Source organism: Calypte anna, chromosome 33 (assembly GCF_003957555.1).
Source record: "Calypte anna isolate BGI_N300 chromosome 33, bCalAnn1_v1.p, whole genome shotgun sequence".
NCBI classification, from domain to species: domain Eukaryota; kingdom Metazoa; phylum Chordata; class Aves; order Apodiformes; family Trochilidae; genus Calypte; species Calypte anna.
Window position 1 is genome coordinate 1255263 of NC_044275.1, and position 25787 is coordinate 1281049.

The following is a 25787-nucleotide window of genomic DNA, read 5'->3' on the forward strand; positions in this document are numbered from 1 at the left end:
CGCCCATCGGTGCCCGTGGTGGGCGGCGAAGGGGACGGCAGAGCCCGGTGGGTCCTCCCGAGGGTGCGGGGGGGATGGGCGGTGTCACCGCTTGAAGGCCGAGGCGGGGCCGCTCTCCGCGGGAACGGGGCCGGTTGTGTAACGCCGCCCCCGCGCCGGGTCCCGGGGCGTGCGGCCGCGAGGGCGGCGGAGACGGGGCTGGTGGTGAGGAGGGGGTCCGGTACCGGGGGCATTGGGCCACGGGGTTGGGGACCGGGGCGCTGCGGGATCCGACCCCGGGGAGCCGGGACCAGGGGTGACCGGGACCGGGGGGCTTCGGGATCCGGGGTAGGCGAGGGGCTGGGATCGGTGGTGACCGGGACCGGGGATGCCGGTATCGGAAAGGACCATTCCGGGCTGGCGCCCGGGGAGCTGAGAGTGGCGGAGGCACCAGGACTAGCTGTGCGCCCCGGTACCGGGAGGAGGGTGGGGATCAGGAGCAGCGGGGGCAACGGGACCAGCTGGGCGCCCTGGTACCGGGATAGGGGTGGGGAGCAGCGGGAGTACCGGGAGCAGCAGATCCCCCGGGGAGCTGAATCCTCGCTGTTGGAATGCCGGTACCGACGTCGCGGGGGCACCCAGAACCAGGGGATAAACCGAGGGGCACTGTTCGGGTGGGGGCTGATGGTTGTCCCTGGTAGGAGGTTCCCGCTGCCCGGTGTCCCACTGTATGGACTTGTTCATGATGAACTGCGAGCTGCTGGCCACCTGCAGCGCCCTGGGCTACCTGGAAGGGGACATTTACCACCGGGAGCCCGACTGCCTGGGTAGGTGGGGTGGGGGTGGGGGTGACAGGAGCTGGGGGCCCTCGCCACCCCCACCACCCCATGTTTATGTCCCCTTGTCACCTCAAGAGAGTGTCAAGGACCTGATCCGGTACCTGCGTCACGAGGATGAGACCCGGGATGTCCGGCAGCAACTGGGAGCAGCCCAGATCCTGCAGAATGATCTCTTGCCCATCCTGGTCCAGTACCCTCAGGACAAGGTGCTCTTTGATGCCGTTATCAGGTATCAAGGGGTGGCCAAGAGTCGTTCTGAGGGGGGGGAGTCCCTGCAGAGCGAGGGTCCCACACACCCCTGGCCTTTTGTAGACTGATGGTGAACCTGACCCAGCCAGCTTTGCTCTGCTTTGGCAAAGTGCCCCCAGATGCCACCTCCCGGCACCACTTTCTGCAAGTCTTGTCTTATCTCCAGGCTTACAAAGAGGTCAGTCTGCCCGGGGTGGGGTCCTAGGGCTGTGGGGGGCTCTGCCTGGGTTCCCCCCAGACTCAAACCGAGGCTTTCTGCAGGCTTTTGCTAGCGAGAAGGTTTTTGTGGTGCTCAGTGAGAAGCTCTACGACCTGCTGCAGCTGGTGAGTCTCACGTCCCCGTGTGGTTCCCGAGGACTGTAAGGTCCATCCCTGCCAAGCAGGGCCGGGGATCCCACGGATGTCACTGGGGATCCCTCATGGCTCCATTGCCCCAGGACTGGGAGCAGCGGCAGGAGGAGGACACGCTGCTGATCGAGAGGATCCTGCTGCTGGTGCGCAACGTGCTGCACGTCCCCCCGGATCCCACCGAGGAGCAGGTATGGGGATGGGACCCTTCCCCAGCGACCTGGCAGGTCTGGAGCTGTGGCAGCTCCCTGGGAACCCTGACACTGCTGGCTGAGCCCCTTTGCCTGCCACCCCCCAGGGTGTGGATGGTGATGCCAGCGTGCACGACCGGGTGCTGTGGGCACTGCACATCAGCGGGATGGATGATCTGCTCAAGTTCCTGGCCAGTGCCCAGACGGAGCAGCAGTGGGCCCTGCACGTCCTGGAGATCATCTCCCTCATGTTCCGCGACCAGGTGACCTGAGGTTGGAGGGTGCTGGGCTTAGGGACCCCCCCCTGGTAGCACCCTCACCACTGCCGGTGCTGCCCACAGAGTCCGGAGGAGCTGGCGGTGCTGGGGCAGGGTCAGGGAGCTGCTGAGCATGGGGAGGACACACGGGAGCTGCAGACCCTGCGGCAACGGGAGCTGGCGGAGAAGAGGGCCCGAGCGCTGCAGCGTCCGTCCAGGTGAGGGGACAGGCCCCTGTGGTGGGGCTGGGACCCCTGTGGTGGGGGTGGCACTGGCACCGCTCAGCCCTTGTCCCCCTGCCCCAGGCACTCTCGCTTTGGTGGCTCCTACGTCCTGCAGGGCCTGAAGGCGATCGGGGACCGGGACGTCGTCTTCCATAAGGGGCTGCACAACGTAAGAGTGGGGTTAGGGATGGGAGGACGGGGACACAAGGGTGATGTGGGGGTGAGTTTGACTGGACCCTACTTATCCCCTGCAGCTGAAGAGCTACAGCCATGACCTGGGCAAGGAGCTGCGGCGGGTGCCACGGCGTCGCCAGGCGGCCCCGGAGACCGAGATCCCGCGGCGCTCTGCACGCAACGTCCGTCTGTTCCTGCGCTGCTTCTGCCAGGACTTCCTGGAGAACTGCTACAACCGCCTGATGCTGCAGGTCAAGGTGAGGGGCCGGGGGGGCTGTGAGACCCTCCCCAGGCTGCAGGACCCCCGCTGAGCACCCCTGCCGCGGCTTCCAGGACCAGCTGGTGCGAGAGAAGGCTCAGCAGCACGATGAGACCTACTACCTCTGGGCCACTGCCTTCTTCATGGCCTTCAACCGCCGCCGTGGCTTCCGCCCTGAGCTGGTGTCGGAGACGGTCGGCGTCCGTGCCTTCCACTTCATCGAGCAGAACCTCACCACCTACTATGAGATGGCGCTGATGGACAAGAAGGAGGCGGCAACCTGGGCCCATAGGTGGGGACTGGGACCCTCCTGGGTGCCAGAGACCCCCCTGGTGCTATGGACCCCCCCTGACATTGCCCATCCCCAGGATGCATCTGGCCCTGAAGGCATACCAGGAACTGCTGCGGACCGTGCAGGAGATGGACCGGTCCCCTGAGCAGGCGGTGCGGGACAGCAGCCAGGTCATCAAAAGTGAGTCCTCCTATCCCTCCTTGGGGAGAGGGATCCAACAACACACCCCAGCCCTCCCAGCTGATCTCTTCCTCCTTCTTAGGCAACATCTTCTACCTGATGGAGTACCGGGAGCTCTTCCTCGCTCTCTTCCGCAAGTTCGATGAGACCAAGCAGCCTCGGAGCTTCTTGCGGGACCTGGTGGAGACAGCTCATCTCTTTCTCCGCATGCTGGAGCGCTTCTGCCAGGGCCGTGCTAGCCTTGTTGTGCAGGTGGGATATGGCTGCCCTGCTGAGGGGATCCTAGGGGTCGGGCAGCCCCTTCTGACCTCCTCTCCCCACCCCAGAGCAAGCGTGTGCGGAGGAAGAAGAAGCGGCGGGCACCGTCAGCGCCTGTCCCACCACCGCCCAGCGCTGCGGGGCTGGAGGAGCTGTGGGCAGGGTTGGCCCCCCAGCTCCAGGCCTGCCTGCAGGTAGGGGAGGACCACGGCGGGCACTAGGTGTCCTGGTGTCCTGGAGAGGTAGGGAGTGACAGTGTCCTGCCCCAGGGCCAGGTGTCCCTTCCTGAGGATGTGGTGCCTTTTGACGCTGCCTCGGAGACGCCGGTGGAAGAGCAGCGTGCGGAGGCTCTGCTGCGGATCCAGGGGTGCCTGCGGGATGCCCAGGTCCCCCAGGCCCTGCGGCTGCTCCGTTCTGCCAGGTACCAGCACTGCAAATCCCACCCTGCACCGGGCAGGGCCATGAGAACACGCCAACAGCCTGTCCCCCTCTCCCCAGGGACATCTGGCCAGAAGGTGACGTGTTCGGACACCCCGAAGCGGGGCCAGACGAGGAGACCCGGCTGCTGCGGGAGATCCTCTTCGCTGCCTTGCCCCGTGAGTCTCCAGCTGGCAGTGGTGGGCGCTGAGCTGGTACTCCAGGCCCTCACCACTGTCCCACCACAGGGCCCGAGGTTGAGGAGGTGGAGGAAGAGGAAGAGGAGGAAGAAGAAGAGGAAGAAGAGACCATGCAGGTGTCAGAGAAGGAGTTCAACTTCCTCGACTACCTGAAACGGTGAGAGGGGACATTGGGGGGGATATGGGGGGCACACACCACCTGCTGGGGTGGCCCAGGGGTGCTGACCAGGACTGCTGGGTCAGGTTTGCCTGCGCCCCGGTGGTCCGGGCACTGGTGCTGCTGTTGCGGGGGTACAACTGCAACAGCCCCCGCACCAACCACTGCGCTGCCCGCCTGCTGCACCGCCTGGCCCGTGACCTGCACATGGAGGCCCTGCTCTTCCAGCTCTCCCTCTTCACCCTCTTCCACCGCCTGCTCAGCGACCCCGCTGCCAGCGCCTACCAGGTCAGCCACGGCCCAGCACCCCTTTGGGGCAGGGGGGGATCCATCTATGGTCCCCCCAACTCTGCTCTCCCTCTACCTGCAGGAGCTGGTGGCCTTGGCCAAGTTCATCCTGGGCAAGTTCTTCACGCTGGCAGCCACCAACAAAAAAGCCTTTGTGGAGCTGCTCTTCTGGAAAAGCCCAACAGCCATTCGGGAAATGACCGAGGGCTACAGCTCCCTGGGGGAGGGAGAGAGGTGAGTGTGGTGGGGAGGGGGCTGCTGCCCTCCCCTTGCCTCACCTCACCTCACCTCCTCTCTGCCTCTCCCTAGGACTGCCAGGAGCCGGGGCCCTCCTTGGACACCCCAAGAAGAGCAGGAGCTGCGGGAGCTCTACTGGAAGTACAAAGAGGTGGAAGGTATTGCCTGGCTCTGGGGGGCAGTGGGACCCCCAGGATCCCCCTCCTGGCAGCTTCTCACTCCCCCACAGTTGAGGACATCATCACCAACATCCTGTCCCATCTCCCTGGGAGGACACGGAAGCAGGTGGTGAAGCAGCTGGTGCGGCTGGGGCTGGCTGCCAGTGCCAGGGACTTCCCACGGGAGAGGTGGGTTGGGGACCCTCGTGGGAGGGACCCTCGGACCGGGGTGGCCACCTGGAGCAGGGACTGATGGCTGCGTCCCCCCAGGAAGGGCACTCGCCTGGTGCTGTGGACAGAGGAGCAGGAGGAGGAGCTGAGGAGGCTCTTTGAGGAGTTCCAGGGCTCGGAAGGTGAGTGGTGCTGGGGGGTGGGCTGGGGGCAGCCTCCTGTAGCCCCCCACCCTGACTCCCCCCACCCCCCCCAGATGTCCTGGGGAACATCATGAAGCACCTGACGGCACGGCGGTCCCGGGCTCGGGTGGTGGAGAAGCTGCTGGGGCTGGGGCTGGTGTCAGAGCGCAAGGAGCTGTACAAGAAGCGCCGCAGAAAGGGCCACGGCGCTGGGCCGGTATGGGGGGCTTGGGGAGGGGTCCTGGACTGTGCCCAGGGGGGTGCTGCCCTATCACAGGCACCCACACATCACCGGTCCCCACAGGCTGCGGCAGCTGCCCCAGCAGTGACACCCCAGGACAGCTCAGCAGAAGATGGGGACAGCGAGGAGGAGGAGGAGGAGGATGAAGCAGATCACTGGGTGCCCGAGGAAGGGGCTGGGCAGGGTCTGGCACATCATCTGCATCAGGAAGGTGGGCAAGGGGCTCCAAGCCCCCCGTTTGGGTTTGGCTCCAGGGCTGTGTCCCTTCTGACCATGCTCTGTTCCCAGGCCTGTCCGGTCCCCTGCAGTGGCTGGAGAACAGCCTGAGGAGGACAGCGGGGGACCGGGAGGAGGACGGTGAGTGGGCAGGGGGCTAAGGGGGGGGAGTCTGGAGGTCTGGCAGGGGTTCGGGGCCAGGCTGATGGTGCCCTCGGCCCAGGTGTGTCCCACCCTGTGCCCCTGGTGCCGCTTTCGGAGGAGAACGAGGATGCCATGGAGGACCGGCGCTTCCAGGCGCTGCTGCGGCAGCTGGGGCTGCGGCCCCCCTCCAGCGAGCAGGTAGTGCCCTGTCCTTGTCCCCAGCCCTGTCCCCTCCCTCCCAGCCTGGTCCTGCAGCCTGTCCCCTCTCTGCCCAGGAATCCTTCTGGCGCATCCCGGCAGCCCTCACCCCGCAGCAGCTCCGACGTGCAGCCGCCTCCATTGCCCACCCTGACTCTCCAGCGTCCCCCCAGGGGCTGCTGCAGCCCCTCAGGTGCCCCCAGGACCCCGCTGCAGGTGAGGGGCTGGGCTGGGGGTGTGGGAGCTGTGCTGCGACCACCACCCATGAGCCAGCCCTGAGCCTCCTCTTTTCTTGTGCCCAGCAGCAGAGCAGTCGCTGGCCAGGCTGGGATCGGACTCGGAGAGGTGAGAACCAGCTCCCAGCTGGGTCCTCTGCCCGATTCTGAGGGGGCTGAGGTCCAGACCCACGGGTTCTCCCAGAGTGGGACTGAGCAGTGCTGACCTTTCTGCCACAGTGAGGAGCATGTCCCTGACCCCAGCTCAGTGCTGCCTGGCACCAAGAGGCGACGGGAGCTTCACAGCGAGGATGAGGACATGGGGAGCTCAGGTGGGTTCAGCATCTCCTGGGGGACTCTATGGGCTCTTCTGTGGGGCTCGGGCCATCACCAGGAGCTCAGCACCCTCCCTGCTCCCTTCACCCCCAGGTGCAGAGCCAGCCCCTGCAGCCCCCTGCTCTCAGGAGGATGAGGATGAGGACGAGGACCCCCAGCCCTGGGGGCGGCGAAAGCGCATCCGCTGCTTGGAGGAGGAGGAGGAAGAGGATTGAGGGGCCTCTGAGTGCCCTGCACTGTTTTCTGGGTTTTCTTCAGGTTTTAAAGATGTTTTTGAGGTGCTATGGAAGAAGGTGGTGGCTCTGCCTTCCCTGGTTGCCATTTCCCTGCTTCACCCCAACTCTCTCTTTTCCCTCAGCTGTTGATTTTTAGTTCCTAACACCTTTTAAATCTCCAAATACAACAAAATAAATAAACACAGCCCTTAGCCTTGCCTCGTGGAGAGTCTGGGGGCCAGGTCCCGGGCTGCCCTGTCCTCAAGGAGTGCCCTGTTGCAGGACGGGGCGAGGCCCCGCGTGTTGCAACACCTCCTGATAACCGGAGCTATAAAGTGACCACGGGGGCTGTGGCCACCGCGGCCGGACGGGGCAGGGGACACCGGTGCTGGTGAGCTGGGGCGTTGGGGGGCCGTGGGGGGTTGTGGCTGCGGGGGACTGACCGGGCTCGGCCCCTTCTGCCTCCACAGGCTGTCCTAGAGCTGCCGCCATGCCCCAGGCTCTGCTTTTCCTCCCACTCTTCCTCAGCCTGGGGGTCAGCGCTGTCCCCACGGTGTCCCCAGGGCCGGTGGCCGATGACAGGGCGGTGGCACGGGCGCTGCTGGCACAACTGACGGAGCTCATCCCACCGCGGGCTCTAACGGGGCGCGGGGTCTCGTGCCAGGCCCTGCGCCCCTCTGCCCTCCCCGGTTTCGCTCAGCTCCCGGTGCCAGCCCGCAGCCTGGCCCGTGCTGCCATGGTGCTGGCGCTGAGCGCGGCCGCCTGCGGGCCCCAGGCCGAGGCAGAGATTCTGGGGCTCTCCTGGGAGATGGGCCCCACCGAGGCCACCGCGCTGCTGCGGGGACTGGCACGTCTGCGGGGGCCCCGGGACCCCCTGAGCCCCCTGCCTCTCCTGCTCCTCAGCCTGGTGAGGTCGGGGGGCTCTGCCCCGGCTCTGCCCTGCGCACCCACCGCCCATCCCACGGCCCCTCTGGTGAGGGCCCAGGGGGTTTGGATGTCCCCGGGCTCCAGGGCCCCTGCCCGGCTTCCACCCTGCACCCGCACCCGCAGGCACCGGCGGGAGGAGGAGGAGGAGGACAATGTCTGCAACCCGCCGGGGGAGCAGGAGGCCCACGGGGTGCTGGAGTGGGTGCCGGGCGTCAGCACCTTCTACAATTTGGGCACCAGCATCTACTACGCCTTCCAGGGCTGCCGAGCCCAGGCCTCCACCCGGGCCCTGGAATTCGCCGAGGACTTGGGCTACACCGGCCTGGCCGCCCTCACCGCCGGCATCAGCGGCCCCGTGGCCCTGGGGCTGCAGCTGGGACTGAAGCCGGGGCTCAAGGCCGGGGTGCGGGCGCTCGTCCATTACTTCACCTCGGACGGGGACCCCCCGCCCGCCCCCACCGCCCACAGCGGCCCCGTCCTCATCATCTGAATAAAAGCCTCGTGCGGCGCCGACTCCGTGTCCCTGTCCCTGCCCCGCGGGTGAGGGAGGGATCGATGCGGGGACATCCCGCCCCGGGGCACGGCGACCTTAGAGCCGCGGGGAGGACATGGCCGAACCACGTGTCCCTGTCCCCATCGCACCCCGAGTGTGCTGCTGGCCCGGCTCTGCCTCCCGCCGCCCTGTCCCGGTCCCGGTCCCGGTCCCCATCCCGGTCCCGGTCCCGATCCCGGTCCCGGTCCCCTCTCCCCGCAGCCCCTCCCCCCCCCATTTCCTCCCCTCCGCTCGCTCCCTCTGGCCCCGCCCCCGCTCTGACGTCATTTCGGGGAAGTGCCCCGCCCTCATCATCCTCACTCTCCGGGATGGTGGGCGTGGCCTCGCTGCCGCCCTCCACCAATCACCGTGCAGAGTGAGGTGGGGGGCGTGGCCCAGGCGCCTTCCGGGCGAAGAGGTGAGAACGGGGGTACGGGGGGTCCCGGGGGTCCGGTTTGCACGGTGCCGGTTCGGGGACGGGGAGCTCTGATGTCCCCGGGGGAAGCACAGAGAGGGGGTCTCGACTGGGGCTCCTCCAGGGTCTTTTGGGGGTGTCCCCCGGGGGCGCGGGGTGCAGGGGACCTGTCTAGGGGTACAAGGGGAACCGGTCATGGGGTGTCTGTGGGGAGGGAGCCAGGGAGCCGTGCCGGGGGTGCAGAGAACCCTCGGGGAGGGGGGGTACCCCTGCAGCTCGGGACAGCTCAGCCTCGGGTGGGGACATCTGCGGCTGTTGACCCTGTCCCCCCACCAGGACGGGGCTGCCAGCCCGTGCCCGGCAGGAGCAGAGGGACCGGCGGGCCCCCGGTGCTGCAGGCGGGTAGGTGGGTGCATGGGGGTCTGTAGGTGCTGCTCCTACATCCCCTGGTGGTGCTGTTTCGGGGGGTTGGCAGGGCAGCCCTGACGCCCACCTCCCCCCCTCCCCAGCATGGCCCAGTGGCAGGAGGTGCAGGCTCTGCCCAACGCCCGCCTGAAGCAGATTGACCAGCTCTACTCCATGGCTGCTCTGCCCATGGTTGTGCGACAGTGCCTGGCAGCCTGGATCGAGAACCAGAACTGGTAATGGTGGTCTGGGTCTGGGTCTTGGGGGGCTGGGCCAGTGCTGAACCCCCCGTGCTGGTGCTGAGCTCCCTGTGCCGCAGGCGCCAGGCGGCTGAGCCGTGCTCCTCCCATGCCCTGATGCTTTTCCACTCCTTGCTGGCACTGCTGGGAGAGCACCTGGGCAGCCCGGGGTTGGGGGACGAGGACTTCATGCTGAAGCACAACCTGCGCAAGGCCCGGCGTGACCTCCAGGTGGGCAGCGGGGGTGTGGGTGGGGGGACACCGGGGGGCTCAGTGCCTCGCTGACCCCCCCCAGTCCCTCCACAGGAGAAGTTCCAGAAGTGCCCGGAGGACTTTGCCAACCTGGTAGCCAACCTGCTGCAGGAGGAGCAGCGGATCCTGCGTCTGGAGCAGGCAAGGGGACAGGTAGGGCAAAGCCCCCTCCCCCCAGCCCCCCAGGACACCCCCAGCCACTGCCCCAAGCCCCATCTCTTTGCAGGGGGATGCTGCCCCAGCACCCAGCACACCCCCACAGAGCGATCGGCAGCAGCAGATCCAGCGGCGCTTGGCTGAGTTCAACACAGCCCTGCAGGTAACAGACCCCCTGGCCCCCCATGGACCCCCCAGAGACCGCCAGACCCTTACCCTGAGGTCTCTGCTCCCAGGAGGCTGAACGGGCTTTCCGGCACCTGGAGGACCTGCAGGATTCCTTTGACTTCTGCTACAAGGTGTACTTCCAGCCAGGTAAGGCCTGATCCTGCACATCCCGAGTGCAGTGGTGTGGGTGGGTGCTCACCTGTGACCCCCCCCACCTCTCCCTCACCCCCTGCCTGCAGGCCAGGCCAGGACCAGCGACCCCCAGTATGCCCAGCAGATCCAGTCTCTCCAGGCCAAGCTGCAGATCCTGGACAGGCAGCGTCAGGTGAGAGAGGGCTGGAGCTGTCCCGGGAAGTGGAGGGGGGGGAGGCTGCAGCCAGCTCTCGCCCCTCACTCACCCCCCTTTGTGCCTCCTCAGGAGGTGTTGGCACAGATGCAGCAGCTCCTGGGACGCAGCGAGACCCTGCTGGACTTTCTGCAGAAGGAACTGGAGGCCTGGAAGCAGCGGCAAAAACGGAGCTGCTTGGGAGCTCCCACCGACACCTGCCTGCGCCCACTGGAGACCTGGTATGGACGGGATGGGGACGGGGGCGAGGGGGTGCAGGGCCAGAGCCCACTGAGCCCCTGGTGCCCACAGGTTCACAGAGCTCGGCCAGGGGCTCTTCCAGCTGCTGCAGCTGCTGCGGGCGCTGGGGGACCTGCGTCAGAAGGTGACCTACGAGAGGGACCCTCTGAAGGAAAAGACCCCTCACCTGGAGCAGCGGCTGCGGGAGCTGCTCACCTACCTGCTGCAGAGGTGGGGGGCTGCGGGGAGGGAGCCAGGGAAGTTTTGGGAAGGTTTGGGATCAGCCCTAATGCTGAGAGGGAGGGAGCCAGGGAGGTTTCAGGAGGGTTTGGGGTCAGCCCTGGTGCTGAGAGGGAGGGAGCCAGGGAGGTTTCAGGAGGGTTTGGGGTCAGCCCTGATGCTGAGGGTGTCCTCTCAGTGCCTTCGTGGTGGAGCAGCAGCCCTGCATGCCCAACCCCTGCAAGCGGCCGCTGGTCCTGCGCACCGCCAGCAAGTTCTCGGCCCGCGCCCGCCTGCTCGTCCGCCTGCACGACCGCAACCACCACATGGAGGCCAAAATCCACATCGACAGGTCAGGATCCCTGGGGGAGACACCCCTTCCCCACCCCGGGGGCCCCACTGCCTGCTTACCTCCCTGTTTTCTTTTGCAGGGACCCCCCCAAGATAAAAGGGTGAGAGTGGAGACAGTGCTGACTGCAGTGGGCAGGGCTGTTGTGTCCCCCCCCCGGGGGGTCCGGACCCCCCACCTGCTGCCTCGCTCTGCCCCGCAGGTTTCGCAGGTTCAACATCCTGACGTCAAGCAGCAAAACCCTCCTGGCAGGGGACAGCCCACAGGATGGGCTGGTCTGTGACTTCCAGTACCTGGTAGGGCTCCTCTTCACCCGCTGGGTCCTCTGTGGGGTGGGTGGGATAGCGGGGCAAGGACCCTGGACCCGGCCCCCTGACTCCCTCCTGCCCGCAGACACTGAAGGAGCAGAAGGACAGCAGGTCAGGCAAGAGCAGCAAAGGCGCCAGCGAGGTGAGTGCGGGGCTGGAGGCTGCGGGGTGCAAGGATGGTCAGTGCCCCCCACAGTGCCCCCACGGTGCCACCTCTGCGCAGGGCCCCCTGGTTGTGACGGAGGAGCTGCACCTCATCACCTTCACGCTGGCGTATGCCTACTGTGGGCTGGAGCTGGAGCTGGAGGTGAGGGCTGGGGGCTGGGGGGGGCTGGGGAGGTCTGGGCACTGCCAGCCTGACCCCCGCTCCCCCCGCAGACCTCCACACTGCCCTTCATCATCATCTCCAACAACAACCAGCTCTCCAGTGCCTGGGCCTCCATCCTCTGGTTCAATATGTTCAGCTGCGAGCCTAAGGCAAGCGGGATCCCCACCCCGGCCCTGCGCCATCCCCCGCTGCCCCCCACCCTGCTCCTGGCGTCCCATGTCTCCATCCCTGCTCCTCTCCTGGTGTTTGTCCCCATGCTGTGTCCCAGGCTCCTGATCCCTGTCTCTGTCCCCACTCACCCCATCTCCAGCAGGAGCAATCGTTCTTCTCCGCGCCGCCCCCGGCGCCCTGGCCGCAGTTGGCCGAGGTGCTGAGCTGGCAGTTTGAGAGCGTGGCCGAGCGGGGCCTGGACCAGAACCACCTCCTCATGCTGGCAAAGAAGCTCTTTGGTAAGGCCAGGATCCAGCCCTAAGCCCCCTGTCCCCACTGAGACAGACCCCCAGGGCTGGGGTGTTGCCCCCCTCACCTCACCCCTGCCCTCTCCTCAAAGGTTCAAAGCCATCTCCAAAGAGCACTGTGTCCTGGCACAAGTTCTCCAAGGTGAGGGCTGCCTGACCCCCGTCCCCCAACCCCCTGTCCCTCCATCCCCCTCTCCCCTCTAACCCATCCTCTCCTGCAGGACAGTGCCTCTGGCTTCTCCTTCTGGGCTTGGCTGGATGGGACCCTGGGGCTGCTCCAGGAGCACCTCAAGCAGCTCTGGAAGGATGGGTAGGAGCAGGAGCAGGGGTGGGGGGCTGGGGCCCTGGGGGTGTCAGGGGTTGACCATGCACACACAACCTTCCCCCCAGGCTCATCCTGGGCTTCGTGAGCCGGAAGCAAACGGAGAAACTGCTGAAGGGGAAGCGGACGGGGACGTTCCTGCTCCGGTTCAGCGAGACCGTCATGGGGGGGATCACCTGCAGCTGGGTGGAGCACCCCGAGAGCGGTGAGCACCCTCCAAAGCCTAGCCCCTCACCCCAGCCTCAGGCCTGCCCTGGGTGCTGACACCCCCCCCCCCTCCCTGCAGGGCCCCCCGCATTCCCGGCGGTCGCTCCCTACACCGCGGCTGAGCTGGCGTCCCTGGCACTGCCCGACATCATCCGTGACTACCAAGTGCTGGTGGAGGAGAACATCCCCGAGAACCCCCTCCAGTTCCTGTACCCCGACACCCCCCGTGACGAGGCCTTTGGGCCCTACTACAGCCAGCGGCAGGACGGTACGGCACAGCGTGGCACAGCGTGGCACAGCATGGCACAGCATGGCACAGCAGGGTGTGGTGTGGCACAGCATGGCACAGTGGGGTGCAGTGTGGCACAGCGTGGCACAGCATGACACAGCATGGCACAGCGTGGCACAGTGTGGCACAGTGTGGCACGGCAGGGTGTGGTGTGGCACAGCGTGGCACGGCACAGGGGGAGCACCCGCTTCCCCTCCGACCTCTCCTCTCTGTCCCCAGGGAACCTGACAGAGCAGAAGTACCTGAAGCAGCGCCTCATCCGTGTGTCCTCCAGGTGAGAGACCTTGGTCCTTCCCTGACCCCATGGGAAGGAGGGCCCTCTGCCTACAGCCCTGTGTGTCCCCTGAGCCTGACCCCTCTCTGCAGGCAGCCAAATGAGTCCTGGCAGACAGAAGAGGAGTTGGAGGCTGCCACAGAAAACCTGGAGACGCTGCAGCTACAGCCTGGGGAGCTGGGGACACAACAGCCTGGTGGCCTGGGGATGGTGCAGGTCACATCTGGGAACCAAGGGATGCTGCAGGTGGTGGCCACCAGCCCAGGGATGCTGCAGCCTGAGGGCTTGGGGATGCTGCAGACTGGGGACCTGAGGACACTGCAAACAGGTTCCCAAGACCTGGAGCCACCACAGCCACCTCAGGTGGGATTAGGGGTCTCAAAAGTGCTGCAGCCAGGGACTGGGGAGCAGCTGGTGCTGCATGTGGTCCCCAACAGCCAGGAGATGATGCAGGTGGGACCAGGGGGGTTGGGGACACCGAAGGTGCTAACCAGTGGGCTGGGGATGCTGCAGCCAGCACTGGGGACCATGGAACCACCGGTAGTCTCCCAGGAGCAGGGGACATTGCAACTGGAGTCACTGCCCCAGGGGCAGGAGGTGTTGCCATCACTGGAGCCACACTTGGGGATACTGGAGGCACTGGAGGTGGTGGAGCTGATGCCCAACATGGACAGGGAGCAGGAGGAGCTGTGCCCCAGGCTGGCCAGTGAGTGTTGGGGCTGGGAGGGACCTCGGGGGGGAGGCATCCCCTGAGCACTGACCTCTCCCTGTCCTGCAGGCAATGCTGCACTCCTGGATGCCCGGGACCCTTTCCTGCCACAGCCCGAGGACGTGGCCCTGTCCCCCGTCAGCTCCCTCTTCACCACCGACTTCCCCTCACTCCACATCGACGACAGTGACTTCCAGTGACTCCTCCAGTGACCCCCCCCCCATAAATAAACCTCTTCCTGCCCCATCTGACCGCGCTCCCTGTGGTCACCAAACACAGGGAGCTGCTTGTTTCCTTCAGACCTTTATTAGAAACTCATAAATACCCGAGATAAATAGGGAACATCGCATATAAATAGACCGGGGGGGGGGGGGGGGGGCAAAGGAGAATAAATAGAGAGGGGGTCCATGTGCGGGTGGCCTCAGCGGGCGCTGTGGGTGAAGACGCGGCTCATGATGGTGGTGAAGGACTGGAGGCGCTGGAGGGCCAGGTGCTGGAGCAGAGGGTGAGCCCACGCCTCGCTGGGGGCCACGGGGCGCCGGGGGGGGCGGCCACGGTCCTGCTGTGGGGACAGTGGGGTCAGGGATCTGTGTCCAAGGGCTCCCGGTTCCCTAGCTGGGAGAGGAAGGGGCTGCCCTGAGGCTGCTGCCCACCCTGGCCCCCCCAGCCCCTCACCTGGATGAGTCCCAGCAGCTGGTCCAGAGCAGCCTCCAGCTGGGGCAGGGGCCGAGCGGTGAAGATGTCGGAGCCCAACAGGTCCCGGTACTGCTGCAGCCCCTGGAGGATCCGCTGCAGGCAGCGCTGGGGGATGTGAGGCATCAGGCAGAGCCTGGGACCCCCGGCATCGACCCCTGAAACCTTCCCCCCCCCGGTATCCCCCGAGCCCATTCTCAGAACCCCTGGGCACATCCATCAGCATCACTGAGGGCTTCGGGCACCCCTGGGATCCCTCAGCACCCCTGAGACTCCCAAGAACATCCCCCGGCGCGGTCCCCATCTTGTGCCTCCCCAGGCACCCTCGGGGCTCCTGCCTGCCCCACTGAGGCCCCCCCAGCACCCTGCAGCCCCCGGTACCGTGTTATTGGTGTCCAGCGTGGGAGGGTCGCAGGCATCACTGCAGCGGATCCGAGGGGGCCAATTCTTGGGGTCCTCCTCGCTCAGGTGCGTCTCCTCCTGCCAAGCGGGGGATCAGTGGGATCCCCGCACCCCGTGGTTCCCCCCACCCCGGGCGCACCTTTCCCTCCGGGATGCACCGCAGACCTCCGGGGTCCCTGTCCAAGCCCCCTCCCGTCACCCCCCCGCACTCACCAGGACCCGGTGGGGCTCCTTGAGGGTCGCCAATAGCCGCGACAGCTCCCGGGAGAGGGTCCTACAAGCGGCCCAGTTGGTGCTGGGGTGCGGGACCGGAGCCGGGGCCGCGGGAGGCGGCAGCAGCAGCAGCGGGAGGCAGAGGCAGAGACGGAGGTGCTGGAGCGGGACCATGATCCGTCGGTGTCTCCTCTGCCGCCGCCACCGGGATCTTATGAGGAGGCGGCTGCAGGTGGGGAATCCCCGGGGCAGGTGTCACCCGCCCCTTACTGCGAAATCGCCGCCTCCCTCGAAAGCAGAACTGATACCGGGCCGGGGTCCCCGGGCTGCCCCCCGCCGCTCCCGGCCCCGCGCCGCCGCGGGTCGGGACGGGATGGGCAGGAAAACCCGGGGCAGTTCCTGGCGGCTCCGCGCCGGGGGGCACCGCGGCAACGGCGGCACAGGCGGGACCGGGACACGGCGACCATCTCGAGACCCCCGCCCGCTCCCAGACCCTCCGCCCGCCGTACCTGGGCCGCCCCGCCGAGCGCACCTGGAGCCCGGGTGAGGCGGGAACTCCCACCCCGGAGATGTCCCCGTGGTGTCCCCCCAGCGTCCCCTCGATGTCTCCCCTCTATGCTCCCCGGTTTCCCTCCACTGTTCCCCGTCAGTGATCCCGCTCCCCCGACAGCACCGGGAAATCAACCGGGACGGCCCCCGGGGCCGCGGTGCCCTGGTGGGGCTTCCCCCCCGTCCGCGCCCCCCGATACCCCCCCAGACCCCCTCAGCCTCGGGTCCCGCAATCGCGGCGGCCCCGACGTGGAGGCTCCGGCGCTTCCTTGTCCCCCCCGCGGGGGCTGCCCCCGGCCTTCCCCGGGACCGTGGTGCCTGGACCGGTACAGGTATCGCGCCCGTGCCGGGGGACGAGGGGGGGGCCCTCCCCGCGGCGACGTGTCTTCGGGGTTTGGGAGAGGGAGGCCGGGGCGGGGGTCTCGGGGCAGCGTGGGGGACACCAGTGGGACACTGTGGGGCTTTGTGGGCTGTCAGGGGGCACCGTAGGACACTGAGGGGCATTCGAGCACACGTTGGGAGCTGATGGGAGGGAGGCTGCGTGACACCGATGGGCACGGTGACACCACATAGGACACTGTGGGACCCCCTGGGACAGCGAGAGACACACTGGGACCCCACGGGGGGCGGGGGACACGGTGGAAATCAGTGGGATACGGACACTGCAGGACGTTGGGGGACACACTGGGACCTCACGGTATGTGTGTGTTTGACACCAGTGGGCACGGTGAGACCCACGGGTACACGTGCCAGGCGACACGGGGGGCTCGGTGGGTCACCGGGGACGCTCTGTGACACCCGTGGGCCCAGGGGGCTGCAGTACGACGTCAGCGAACAGCGTGGGGCCGCAGACAGAGCCCGGGGGTCTGTGCGGGGCTGGGTCCAGGGGGCCGGTGGCTCCCGGTGCGCTGCCCCCTTCCCGTGCGCTTCCCCGTCGGCCGATTTCAACCCTTTTGTCCCCTCCGCCGCGCCGTCCGCCGCCCCGCTTGGTCCCGCCCCCCCCAGGCGCTGATTGGGCAGTGCCCACGGCTCCGCGCTGCCATTGGCCGCGGCCCCCCGGTTTACCGGGCGGGAGCGCGGGGAGAGCCGTTGCCATAGTGACGGCGGGAGGGGCGGCCCGGCGGGACGGGCCCGGAGGCACGGCCCGGGCAGGGTCTGCCCGCGGCTGCTCGGTAATGGCGGGTGCGGGCAATGCTTGGCCGGAGCGCGGGGGGTTCTGGGTAACGGGGAGCGGCGGCCCCGCGGCGCCCGCGGTTCGGTTCGGACCGGGCCGGGCTCCCCCCTCCCCGTGCCCCGCCCCGCCGCCAACGGCTGCGGCTCTGCGGCCGCCGATACCGCCGGTGGGCCCGGTATCGGGCTGCGGAGATAACGGGGGCGGAGCCGGAGCCGGGGCGGAAGGGCGGTTCGTGGGGCAGCGGGAGTCCGGCCGGTGCCCCGAGCTCCGGGAGCAGCCGGTCCGAGCGGGGTTTGGGGTACCCGGAGCACCGGGGCTCCCCGCCGTGTCCCGGAGAAGGGACTTGGGAGGTCCCGGTGCTGCCGGTAGCCCCGTCCGGGGCTCCGCACCTTGGCCCTCGCTGGGGATTCCGCCCGCCGGCTCCATCCCTGGGAGTCACCGGGCTTCAGCCGGCGGTTCCAAGAACCGGGTCCCGGTGTTTCTGAGGGAGCCGCTCGGTTCCGTTTCCCGTGCCAGGGCAAGCGCCGGTTTCCACCATGAATTTTGACGGTCTCGACCCTTCCCTTGCCGAGTATGCGGCCCCCCTGCACCCGGCGCTGGACCCCGTCCTCGACCCGCACCTCAACCCCAGCCTCCTGCAGAACGTGGAGCTGGACGCCGAGGGGGTCCCGCTGGAGGGGATGGCGGTGCCCGAGTCGGTTCACCTGATGGAGGGGATGTACAGCGAGCTCCACACCGCCGTCTCCGAGGTGGGGGTGCCCGTCGCCGCCTCCCATTTCGACCTTCACGAGGAGATGCTGTGGGTGGGGAACCACGGGGTAGGTGCCCCCCCGGCAGGGACCTTCCCCGCCCCGCTCGCCACCTCCGCCAGCCGGGATGAGGAGTCTGGAAAGGGCACGGCCCGAGGGTCCCTCCCCGGCTGGGACACACGGGGGGGAAGGCAGGCGATGGCCCTTTGCCCCCTGGGTGAGCCCAGGGGGGTGGTGGTGACCCTGTCCCCGTGGTTTTAGGGCCACGCCACCTCCTTCTTTGGCCCCACCCTGGAGAGATATTCCTCCTTCCAAGTGAACAGCAGCGATGACATCCGACAGATCCAGAGCCTGGAGAACGGCGTCCTTTTCCTGACCAAAACCAACCTGAAGTACATGTCTCGAGGTGGCCTCATCATTTTTGACTACCTGTGAGTGCAGGCCTGGGGAGGGGGGTGGGGGGTGCCAGACCCAGGAGCTGCCACGGCCCCTCCACCAGCAGTGCCAGGGCTGGAGGTGGGAGAGGGTGAGGGCAGATCTGTTGCCCCCTCCCCGCTGCCCCCTGAGCTGGGTGGGAGTGCCAGGGCTCTGCTCTCTCCTCTCCTGCAGCATGGAGGAGGCTGAGGACATGCACAGCCTCCTGCTGACTGACAGCAGCACGCTGCTGGTGGGGGGGCTGCAGAACCACGTCCTCGAGATAGACCTCAACACCGTCCAGGAGACACAGAAGGTACGGCTGGGCTGGGGGCTTCTCCTTGCAGCAGGGTGGGTGAGGGGATGATCTGTGCCAGGGCTCACCCCGCTCTGCTCTCTCCTTCCCAGTACACCGTGGAGGTTCCTGGCATCACCATCATGAGGCAATCCAACCGCTTCTTTTTCTGTGGGCACACCTCAGGGAAGGTAACGCCAGCCCTGTCCCACTGCCAGCCCTGTCCCACTGCCAGCCCTGCCAACCCTGGAGTGTGCATCCAGCATTCCCCAGAGCTCCTGGGCTCTCCCGGGCTGGTCCCCAGCACCCGACTCCCTCTCCCAGGTCTCCCTCCGGGACCTGCGCACGTTCGTGGTGGAACACGAGTTCGATGCCCACTCAGGAAGTCTGTCGGATTTCGACGTCCACGGGAACCTGCTGGTGACCTGTGGGTTCTCCAGCCGGATGAACGGGCTGGCCTGCGACCGCTTCCTCAAGGTCTATGACCTGCGTATGATGAGGGCCACCACCCCCCTGCAGGTCCACATCGACCCCTTCTTCCTCCGCTTCATCCCCACCTACACCTCCCGCTTGGCCATCATCTCCCAGACAGGTGGGCGAAGCCAGACCCAGCACCCACCCCCTCCCCGGGGCAGGGGGGGGGGTCACATCCCGGTGGGATCGATCCCGTAAGCCAGACGTGTGCCCACCCTGCCACGCTGCTCCTGGTGCCACATCACCCTCTGCTTCCCCGTCCCAGGGCAGTGCCAGTTCTGTGAGCCCACCGGCCTGGCCAACCCCGCTGACATCTTCCACGTCAACACCGTCGGGCCCCTCATCATGGCCTTTGATGTCTCAGCCAGCAAGCAGGCCCTGGCCTTTGGGGACTCGGAGGGCTGCGTCCACCTCTGGGCTGATTCCCCCGAGGTCACCTTCAACGCCTACTCCCGGGAGACTGACTTTGCCTTGCCCTGCATGGTGGACACGCTGCCCCACCTGGACTGGAACCAGGACCTTGTCCCGCTCTCGCTCATCCCGGTGCCTCTCACCAGTGACACCCTCCTGTCCGACTGGCCTGCTGCCAACTCTGCCCCGGCACCCCGGTAATTTTCCGGTCTCTCCCAGTGAAAACCAGTGCTGGAAAGCTGACCCCAGCAGGGATCCCCTCCTTCCCGGAGCCTTGGGAGCAGGAGGATGGCTCCGTTGTTCCCTCCTGCTCTGGAATAGCCCAAGTGTTTTATTGTGACAGAAAACAGACCTGGGGGAAGGGGCTGAGGAGGGGGAGGAACCCAGTAACCCCCAGCTGGGTCCCAGTAACCCCACCCAGCACCACCTGTGGGTACAGGATGCTGCTGGGCAGAGCAGCCCCTGAGCCAGGGGGTGTTTTCCAGGCGAGCCCCTCCAGTGGATCCCGAGATTTTGCGCACCATGAAGAAAGTGGGGTTCATTGGCTACGCCCCAAACCCAAGGACCAAGCTCCGCAACCAGGTACTCGCCCTCAGGAGGGGGTTGTGTGGTGTCCTCCATGCACGACAGCCCCAGAGTGGGGACAAGAGGTGACATTCTATCTCTGGGGATGCTGCAGGGGGCAGGTGTAGAGGTGACAGCTTTTCTGATGCAGTCTTTGAGTAACTTGCTCTTTGGAGGAAGGGTTTGAGCTCTGGTTCATGGCATGGCCCTCACCCTTGGGAAAACACGGCTGCATTCCAGCCTTGCCCACAGCACTGCTGTAGTTTCCCACAGCAATAAGTCCCTTGGGCAAAGGAAGGTGTGGAGGCCCCGTGCAGGTTACGAGGGGGCCCCACTCCTCTCTCCAGTTGATTTGTTTTGCCCGTTCAGGGAGGTCAGGAAGCCCGGGAGCTGCTTATTTCATGGTGCTTTGCTCCACCTCGGGGTTCAGCTGCTCTCCCTTCTCCCCCTCACAGATTCCCTATCGGTTAAAAGAGTCGGACAACGAGTTTGACAACTTCAGCCAAGTCCCCGAGTCCCCCATCGGCCGGGAAGAGGAGCCACACCTCTACATGGTGGCCAAGAAGTACAGGAAGGTGATGGCCTTCTGGGGCACGGGGAGGCTGTCACTGGTGTCCCGTGGGGTGGGAAGGCAGCTCGTGACCCCATGGTGTCTCTGCCCAGGTCACGATCAAATACTCCAAGCTGGGGCTGGAAGACTTTGACTTCAAGCATTACAACAAGACACTGTTTGCAGGACTGGAGCCTCACATTCCCAATGCCTACTGCAACTGCATGATCCAGGTGGGAAATGCTGAACCCTGCCCAGCCCCCCCACAGTCCCGGGACCCCCCCCTGACTGTTCCCTCTCTGCCAGGTGCTGTATTTCCTGGAGCCAGTCCGCTGCCTGGTCCAGAACCACCTGTGCCAGAAGGAGTTCTGCCTGGGCTGTGAGCTGGGTCTGCTCTTCCACATGCTGGACCTGTCCCGAGGAGACCCTTGCCAGGTCTGTGGGGAGGCTGGAGCTGCCTGGGGGGTCAGAGAGATCTCAGAGGAGGAGGAGGATCTGGGCGGTGCCAGCTCCTCGGGTGATGGCATCAGCAGGGAAACTCCTGTCACTTGACCTCAGTGACAATGCCACTCTTGCCCCATCCTCAGGGAAGCAACTTTCTGCGGGCTTTCCGCACCATCCCGGAGGCTTCGGCGTTGGGGCTGATCCTGGCTGACTCGGATGAAGCCACAGGGAAGGTGAACCTGGGGAGGCTGATTCAGAGCTGGAACCGTTTCATCCTCACCCAGCTGCACCAGGAGACCCAGGAGCAGGAGGGGCCCCAGGCGTACCGGGGGGCTGGCAGCAGGTACACCCCCAGCCCAGGGACAGAGACCCCTAAAAAAGGGAAGGAATTGTTTTGCAGCCCAAGAGGTGTGGGTTTGTAGGGAACTCTGCAGGAATCACCAGGGTCCTGCTAACACTGCTGCTCCTCTTCTCCAGCAGTTTTGGCTCCTCGGGGGACTCAGTTATTGGGCAACTGTTCAGCTGTGAGATGGAGAACTGCAGCATGTGTCGCTGTGGCAAGGAAACTGTCCGGGTGTCCTCCACACTGCTCTTCACCCTCTCCTACCCTGAGAGCACTGGTGAGGGGCAGGGCAGGGCTCAGCACCTTCAGTTCTTCCCTGGTGGGTGGGGGTTGTTGTCCCTAGGGCTGTCCTTGACTTCTCCAGGTGACACACCCGGCAGCTGAGGGCTGCTCCAGCCAGCCGAGCTTTTGGTGACAGAAAGGCAGATTTGGGGGCTGACCTTCTCGGTGGTGGTTGTGAGGAAAACCCCAGAGGTTTGGCTGAGCTAAAGTGGTTGAGATGTGTGTGTTGGGAGGTGACGTTTTTCTCCTTTCTCCTCTCAGAAAAGCCAGTCAAGGATTATGAGTTTGCCCAGATTTTAAAGCGAAGCATCTGCTTGGAGCAGAACACCCAAGCCTGGTGTGAAAACTGTGAGAAGTACCAACCCACGGTGAGCCAAGGAGTGGGGTGTAGGCTCGTCACACCTCAGGGGCTGTGAGGAGGGGCTGGAACAGGGCCAAGCAGCCCGTGCTGCCAACTGAGCCGGGCGGTTTCTCCGTTAGTCAGTGGGAAACCTCCTGAGTGGATGCTGGAGATTTGGTTCCTGGCCTGGATGGAAAACCAGCACCCCCAGGGGGTTTTCTGGGACTGTGCGAGTGCTGGGATACATCTCACGTGTCACAGGGATCCCCTGGAAGAGGGAGCAGAGGGGAAACCCTGGAGCTGAGCCCACCTGCTCCGGGGCAGCAGCTCCCTCCTGTCTCTGCTGCTCCTGAGTGTCCTGAGCTCTGGGGTGGGCACTGCAGTGGGTGCTGAGTCCTGTGCTGAGCCCCCCCAGGGCTGCAGGTGCTGCCTGTTTTCCATCTCCTGCTCCCTGTCCAGGTCCAGACCCGGAATATCCGCTGCCTGCCTGATGTCCTGGTCATCAACTGTGAGGTGAACAGCTCCAAGGAGGCTGAGTTCTGGAGGATGCAGGCTGAGGTGGGGCTCTGCAGGAGATGTTTTCCCTCTGCTCTTGCTGTCCTTGTCTCTCACTCCGTTTGTGGAGAACCTGTGGGTGTTTGGTCACACATGTAGCACGAGCCACACCTTGGGAGGTGAAAGCAAAAGGTGGCAAAGGGACAGGACTGCAGCAGAGTCACCTTTTCATTCCCCCAGGCTCCTGGGGTGCAGCCCAGCAGAGGGGGTGGGCAGCTGGGGTGCCCTCGCTGTCCTTTTCCCTGTCTCTCTTTGTCTTTTCCCCACTTCTGGCCTGGCTGTCACCTACATGTCCCCAAGCCCAGCCTGTTGCTGCTCAATGATGTTTGCTTGTTTTGTTGCCAGTATGCCTTCCAGAGAGCCATGATGAAGAGGGGAGGCTTTGACATCACCAAAGGCAAAGAAATCTCTCTTGGAGAGTGGTAGGTGACCATCCCTGGAGGGGTGAGCTGGCAGTGACACCTCCTAGGTGGTTCTCTGAACCTTGGGGAGCTCAGGGCTGCTTTTCATCAGGATAATCTGATTATTTACATGTCTGGCTCCTTGTGGAGTGGTCTGCTTGCTGCTCTCTGTATTGGTCAGAGCCAATACAGGCTCTGACTCTGTATTGGTGCTCAGAGACCTTTGTGACCCACTTTTGAGCCCCCAACCCTCATTCCCATTCCCTTTCCAGATCCAGGACCAGGTATTGGCCCTTTGTGGCCAGCATCTTTCCCAGGGCCCTGCTTTAGGCAGCTCTGGCTTCACTGTGGGAGGTTTAGGAATGGGCTGGCCATGGGGTGGTGTGAATCCTGCCCCAAGAAATTGTCCTGGACAACATCTGACTCTCCCCAGCTTGGCTTTCCATGATTCCCTGTGCAGGAAGGAGCTGGGGGGCCCTGACATGGGGCATTCCTATCCCTCTGTGGAGGAACTAAAGAACATTTGGATCCCCCACGCCATCAAGATGAAGCTGACCAAGAGCAAGGAGCTTGATGTCTGCAACTGGAGTGAGAACGAGGAGGTAAAGGCTGAGAAGAGGGCTCTCTGGGACAAAGTGGTTGTGTGCACGTGGGGCTGTGGGAGCAGAACTGCTTCAGAACCACTTTCTGCTGCGGGCGTGTGGGTGAGAGAGAACAAAGCTGTGAGAGACACCTCGGGTGAGCACGGAAACCTCTGGGCTGGTGCTGAGACAGAACATCTGAGCTCTGGGGTTTGGGTTGGAGGCCTGGGAGATGCCTTTTGGGCAGCCAGGGCTTGGGTGCTTCCCCCTGAGGAGGTTCCTCTTGCAGCTGAGCCCAAATGATGACCCCGACTCAGTCTATGTCTACGACCTCATGGCCACCGTCGTCCACATCCTGGATTCCCGCACGGGGGGCAGCCTGGTGGGACACATCAAAGTGGGGGAGACCTACCACCAAAGGAAGGAGGTGAGCAGAGCCAGGGGACAGCCACGTGCTGCTTGGGCACGGAGGGAAGGGCTGGAGAAGCTACATGTGGTTGGGCTGCTTCCTCCTGGCTCACGTTGCCAAAAGGTCCTGGTGCTTCCAGGTAAGGGCTGAGACATCACCCCCCCTATACCTGAGGGAAAGGGGCTGCTCTGGGCTCTCCTGGTGTCTGGTGGAGATGCCCAAGCAGGAATTCCCAGAGTGTGTCAAGGCTCCATCCCTTATCTCTTGCATCTCTGTGGAGTTTTGGCTGGGAGTTGGGCAGAGGTTGTCCCTGTCTGGCCCCGGTGCCGTCACCACCCAGGGCAGCAGGGCTTTCCCCACCGTGTCCCAGGAAGGGTGGGAGTTCCCACATGGCACTGTCACATCCCTCTTTCCCTGGTAATGGGGCAGAGGAGGCAGAGGAGTCACAGTGGGTGCCTCGGGGGGGCCCTGAAGCAGCTCCTGTGCCTCTCCCCAGGGTGTCACCCACCAGCAGTGGTACCTCTTCAATGACTTCCTCATCGAGCCCGTGGACAAGGTGAGTGCTGGGGGCTGGTGGGACGGTGGTTCCAGGACCCTAAGGAGGGGGTTCCTGTGGCACAGCCCCCCTCCTCGGGCTGCCCCAGCACCGTCCCCTTCCTGCAGTGTGAGGCCGTGCAGTTTGACATGAGCTGGAAGGTGCCTGCCATCCTCTACTACGCCCGGAGGAACCTCAACGCCAAGTACAACCTCGTCAGTGAGTGCCTGGGGTGGAAGTGGTGGTGTGGCCGCCGACTCTGGCTCATTCCCACCCCCTACCCCCCTTCCTTCCTCCTTTTCTGGCAGTCAAGAACCCCATCGAGCCCAGCGTGCTGCTGGCTGAGGCCTCCCTGGCTCGGAAGCAGCGCAAGTGCCACGCCACCTTCATCCCCCTCATGCTGAGCGAGATGCCACAGGCGGGTGACCTGGTGGGGCTGGACGCTGAGTTTGTCACTTTGAACGAGGTCAGGCCCCAGGACAAGGAGGGGACAGGGCGTGGGGGTGGCCCCTCCGGGTCCCTGAGCTCCCCCTTCCCCCATCACAGGAGGAGGCTGAGCTGCGCAGTGATGGCACCAAATCCACCATCAAGCCCAGCCAGATGTCGGTGGCTCGGATCACCTGTGTGCGTGGGCAGGGCCCCAACGAGGGTGTCCCCTTCATCGATGACTACATCTCCACCCAGGAGCAGGTACAGGACCCCACAGACCCACTCTGCCACCCAGGGGCTCCCACTGCCACCCAGGGGCTCCCACTGCCACCACAGCCCCCGGATGCTGGCAGGGAGCTTGGGGAGGGGGCAGCCCAGCCCCCCCCCGTGTCCCCTTGGCCCACAGCTCCTCCACTGATCCTGGTCCCTGCAGGTGGTGGATTACCTGACCCAGTACTCGGGGATCAAGCCAGGAGACCTGGATGCCAAGATCTCCTCCAAGCACCTCACCACCCTCAAGTCCACCTACCTGAAGCTGCGCTTCCTCATCGACGTGGGGGTGAAGTTTGTGGGCCATGGGCTGCAGAAGGACTTCCGAGTCATCAACCTCATGGTGATGGTGCTGAGCCCCAACACGGGGGGCTCAGGGGGGGCTGAGGATACTGACAGCAGTGCTGGGGCTCTGCAGCCCCCCTGCCCCCTCTAGCAGGACCCTCTCTGCCCTTCAGGTGCCCAAGGACCAGGTCATTGACACAGTTTACCTGTTCCACATCCCCAGGAAGAGGATGATTTCCCTGCGCTTCCTCGCGTGGTACTTCCTGGGTCAGTCTGGAGCAGGGAGATGGGGGGGAGAGGAGGCAAACACCCCCTGGATTCTCCCCCCCAAGCCCCTGCCCTTAACGGGGCTCTCCCCACAGACCTGAAGATCCAAGGAGAGACTCACGACAGCATCGAGGACGCTCGGACAGCGCTGCAGCTCTACCGGCAAATACCTGGAGCTGAGCCCCCCCCGGGGCCGAGCCCGAGGAGTTCCGGAAGGTGCTCAAGGGGCTCTACGAGAAGGGGCGGAAGATGGACTGGAAGGTGCCCGAGCCCGACAGCCAGAGCAGCCCCAAGCGTAAGACCCCCATCCCCCCTGGTCTCCCCTCCGGTGTCCCCCAGACCCCCCGCCCCTCACCCCGCTCTCTCCGCAGATGGGGCCGTGTACCCCTCGGTGATGGCGCTGTGACCGGA

At 65.4% G+C, this 25787-nt stretch overlaps 5 protein-coding genes and 1 long non-coding RNA gene across 11 annotated transcripts; 4 read left to right on the top strand and 2 right to left on the bottom strand.

The window, feature by feature from the left end:
- Window positions 1-151: 151 nt before the first annotated feature.
- Window positions 152-6828, top strand: TIMELESS (timeless circadian regulator). The gene is made up of 30 exons (XM_030468096.1): window positions 152-204; window positions 681-806; window positions 894-1047; window positions 1131-1245; window positions 1329-1391; window positions 1505-1606; window positions 1714-1869; window positions 1948-2081; window positions 2169-2256; window positions 2342-2518; window positions 2595-2812; window positions 2889-2992; window positions 3075-3244; window positions 3319-3444; window positions 3520-3671; window positions 3749-3846; window positions 3916-4024; window positions 4111-4312; window positions 4395-4546; window positions 4622-4707; window positions 4779-4896; window positions 4978-5060; window positions 5135-5277; window positions 5365-5512; window positions 5590-5658; window positions 5741-5859; window positions 5937-6075; window positions 6162-6204; window positions 6315-6406; window positions 6504-6828. Exons 2-30 carry the CDS (start codon window positions 710-712, stop codon window positions 6623-6625), a joined length of 3579 nt encoding a protein of 1192 aa, XP_030323956.1. The 5' UTR covers window positions 152-204; window positions 681-709; the 3' UTR covers window positions 6626-6828.
- A 108-nt stretch (window positions 6829-6936) lies between these two features.
- APOF (apolipoprotein F) lies at window positions 6937-8065 on the top strand. Its single transcript, XM_030468102.1, has 2 exons — window positions 6937-7016; window positions 7096-8065. Exon 2 carries the CDS (start codon window positions 7116-7118, stop codon window positions 8040-8042), a length of 927 nt encoding a protein of 308 aa, XP_030323962.1. The 5' UTR covers window positions 6937-7016; window positions 7096-7115; the 3' UTR covers window positions 8043-8065.
- Window positions 8066-8481: 416 nt separating this feature from the next.
- On the top strand, window positions 8482-14063 carry STAT2 (signal transducer and activator of transcription 2). Of its 5 annotated transcripts, none has more exons than XM_030468098.1 (24): window positions 8482-8502; window positions 8836-8905; window positions 9009-9140; window positions 9224-9374; window positions 9450-9548; window positions 9622-9714; window positions 9788-9866; window positions 9959-10044; window positions 10138-10286; window positions 10357-10515; window positions 10703-10855; window positions 10935-10955; window positions 11055-11148; window positions 11246-11302; window positions 11384-11467; window positions 11539-11637; window positions 11799-11937; window positions 12039-12088; window positions 12168-12256; window positions 12337-12473; window positions 12555-12743; window positions 12984-13038; window positions 13131-13744; window positions 13817-14063. In XM_030468098.1, exons 3-24 carry the CDS (start codon window positions 9010-9012, stop codon window positions 13945-13947), a joined length of 2859 nt encoding a protein of 952 aa, XP_030323958.1. In that variant the 5' UTR covers window positions 8482-8502; window positions 8836-8905; window position 9009; the 3' UTR covers window positions 13948-14063. The 5 variants fall into 5 exon arrangements, with proteins under 5 accessions (XP_030323958.1, XP_030323957.1, XP_030323959.1 ...); XM_030468097.1 differs by having other exon boundaries at window positions 8484-8502; window positions 8836-8901; XM_030468099.1 differs by lacking the exon at window positions 8482-8502 and having other exon boundaries at window positions 8749-8901; window positions 11802-11937.
- Window positions 14064-14143: 80 nt separating this feature from the next.
- Window positions 14144-15440, bottom strand: IL23A (interleukin 23 subunit alpha). The gene is made up of 4 exons (XM_030468103.1): window positions 15056-15440; window positions 14822-14920; window positions 14423-14548; window positions 14144-14309 (listed from the first exon to the last, which is right to left on the bottom strand). The coding sequence occupies exons 1-4, from the start codon at window positions 15227-15229 to the stop codon at window positions 14169-14171; spliced, it is 540 nt and encodes a 179-aa protein (XP_030323963.1). The 5' UTR covers window positions 15230-15440; the 3' UTR covers window positions 14144-14168.
- Window positions 15441-16723: 1283 nt separating this feature from the next.
- On the top strand, window positions 16724-25782 carry PAN2 (poly(A) specific ribonuclease subunit PAN2). Its single transcript, XM_030468162.1, is given in 28 exon segments — window positions 16724-16776; window positions 17295-17596; window positions 17789-17958; window positions 18137-18257; window positions 18350-18427; window positions 18561-18828; window positions 18976-19318; window positions 19607-19703; window positions 20141-20260; window positions 20349-20468; window positions 20542-20670; window positions 20823-21022; window positions 21157-21299; window positions 21566-21672; window positions 22104-22202; window positions 22545-22621; window positions 23061-23202; window positions 23471-23608; window positions 24087-24146; window positions 24254-24344; window positions 24434-24591; window positions 24672-24815; window positions 24988-25167; window positions 25283-25376; window positions 25472-25539; window positions 25541-25558; window positions 25560-25671; window positions 25748-25782. Coding segments are annotated over 27 exon segments (3594 nt in total). The 5' UTR covers window positions 16724-16776; window positions 17295-17314.
- LOC115600008 lies at window positions 23472-25592 on the bottom strand. Of its 2 annotated transcripts, none has more exons than XR_003988765.1 (5): window positions 25474-25592; window positions 25084-25382; window positions 24111-24352; window positions 23760-24004; window positions 23472-23560 (listed from the first exon to the last, which is right to left on the bottom strand). It is a non-coding gene; the product is annotated as an uncharacterized LOC115600008 (long non-coding RNA). The 2 variants fall into 2 exon arrangements; XR_003988764.1 differs by having other exon boundaries at window positions 24099-24352.
- Window positions 25783-25787: the final 5 nt, after the last annotated feature.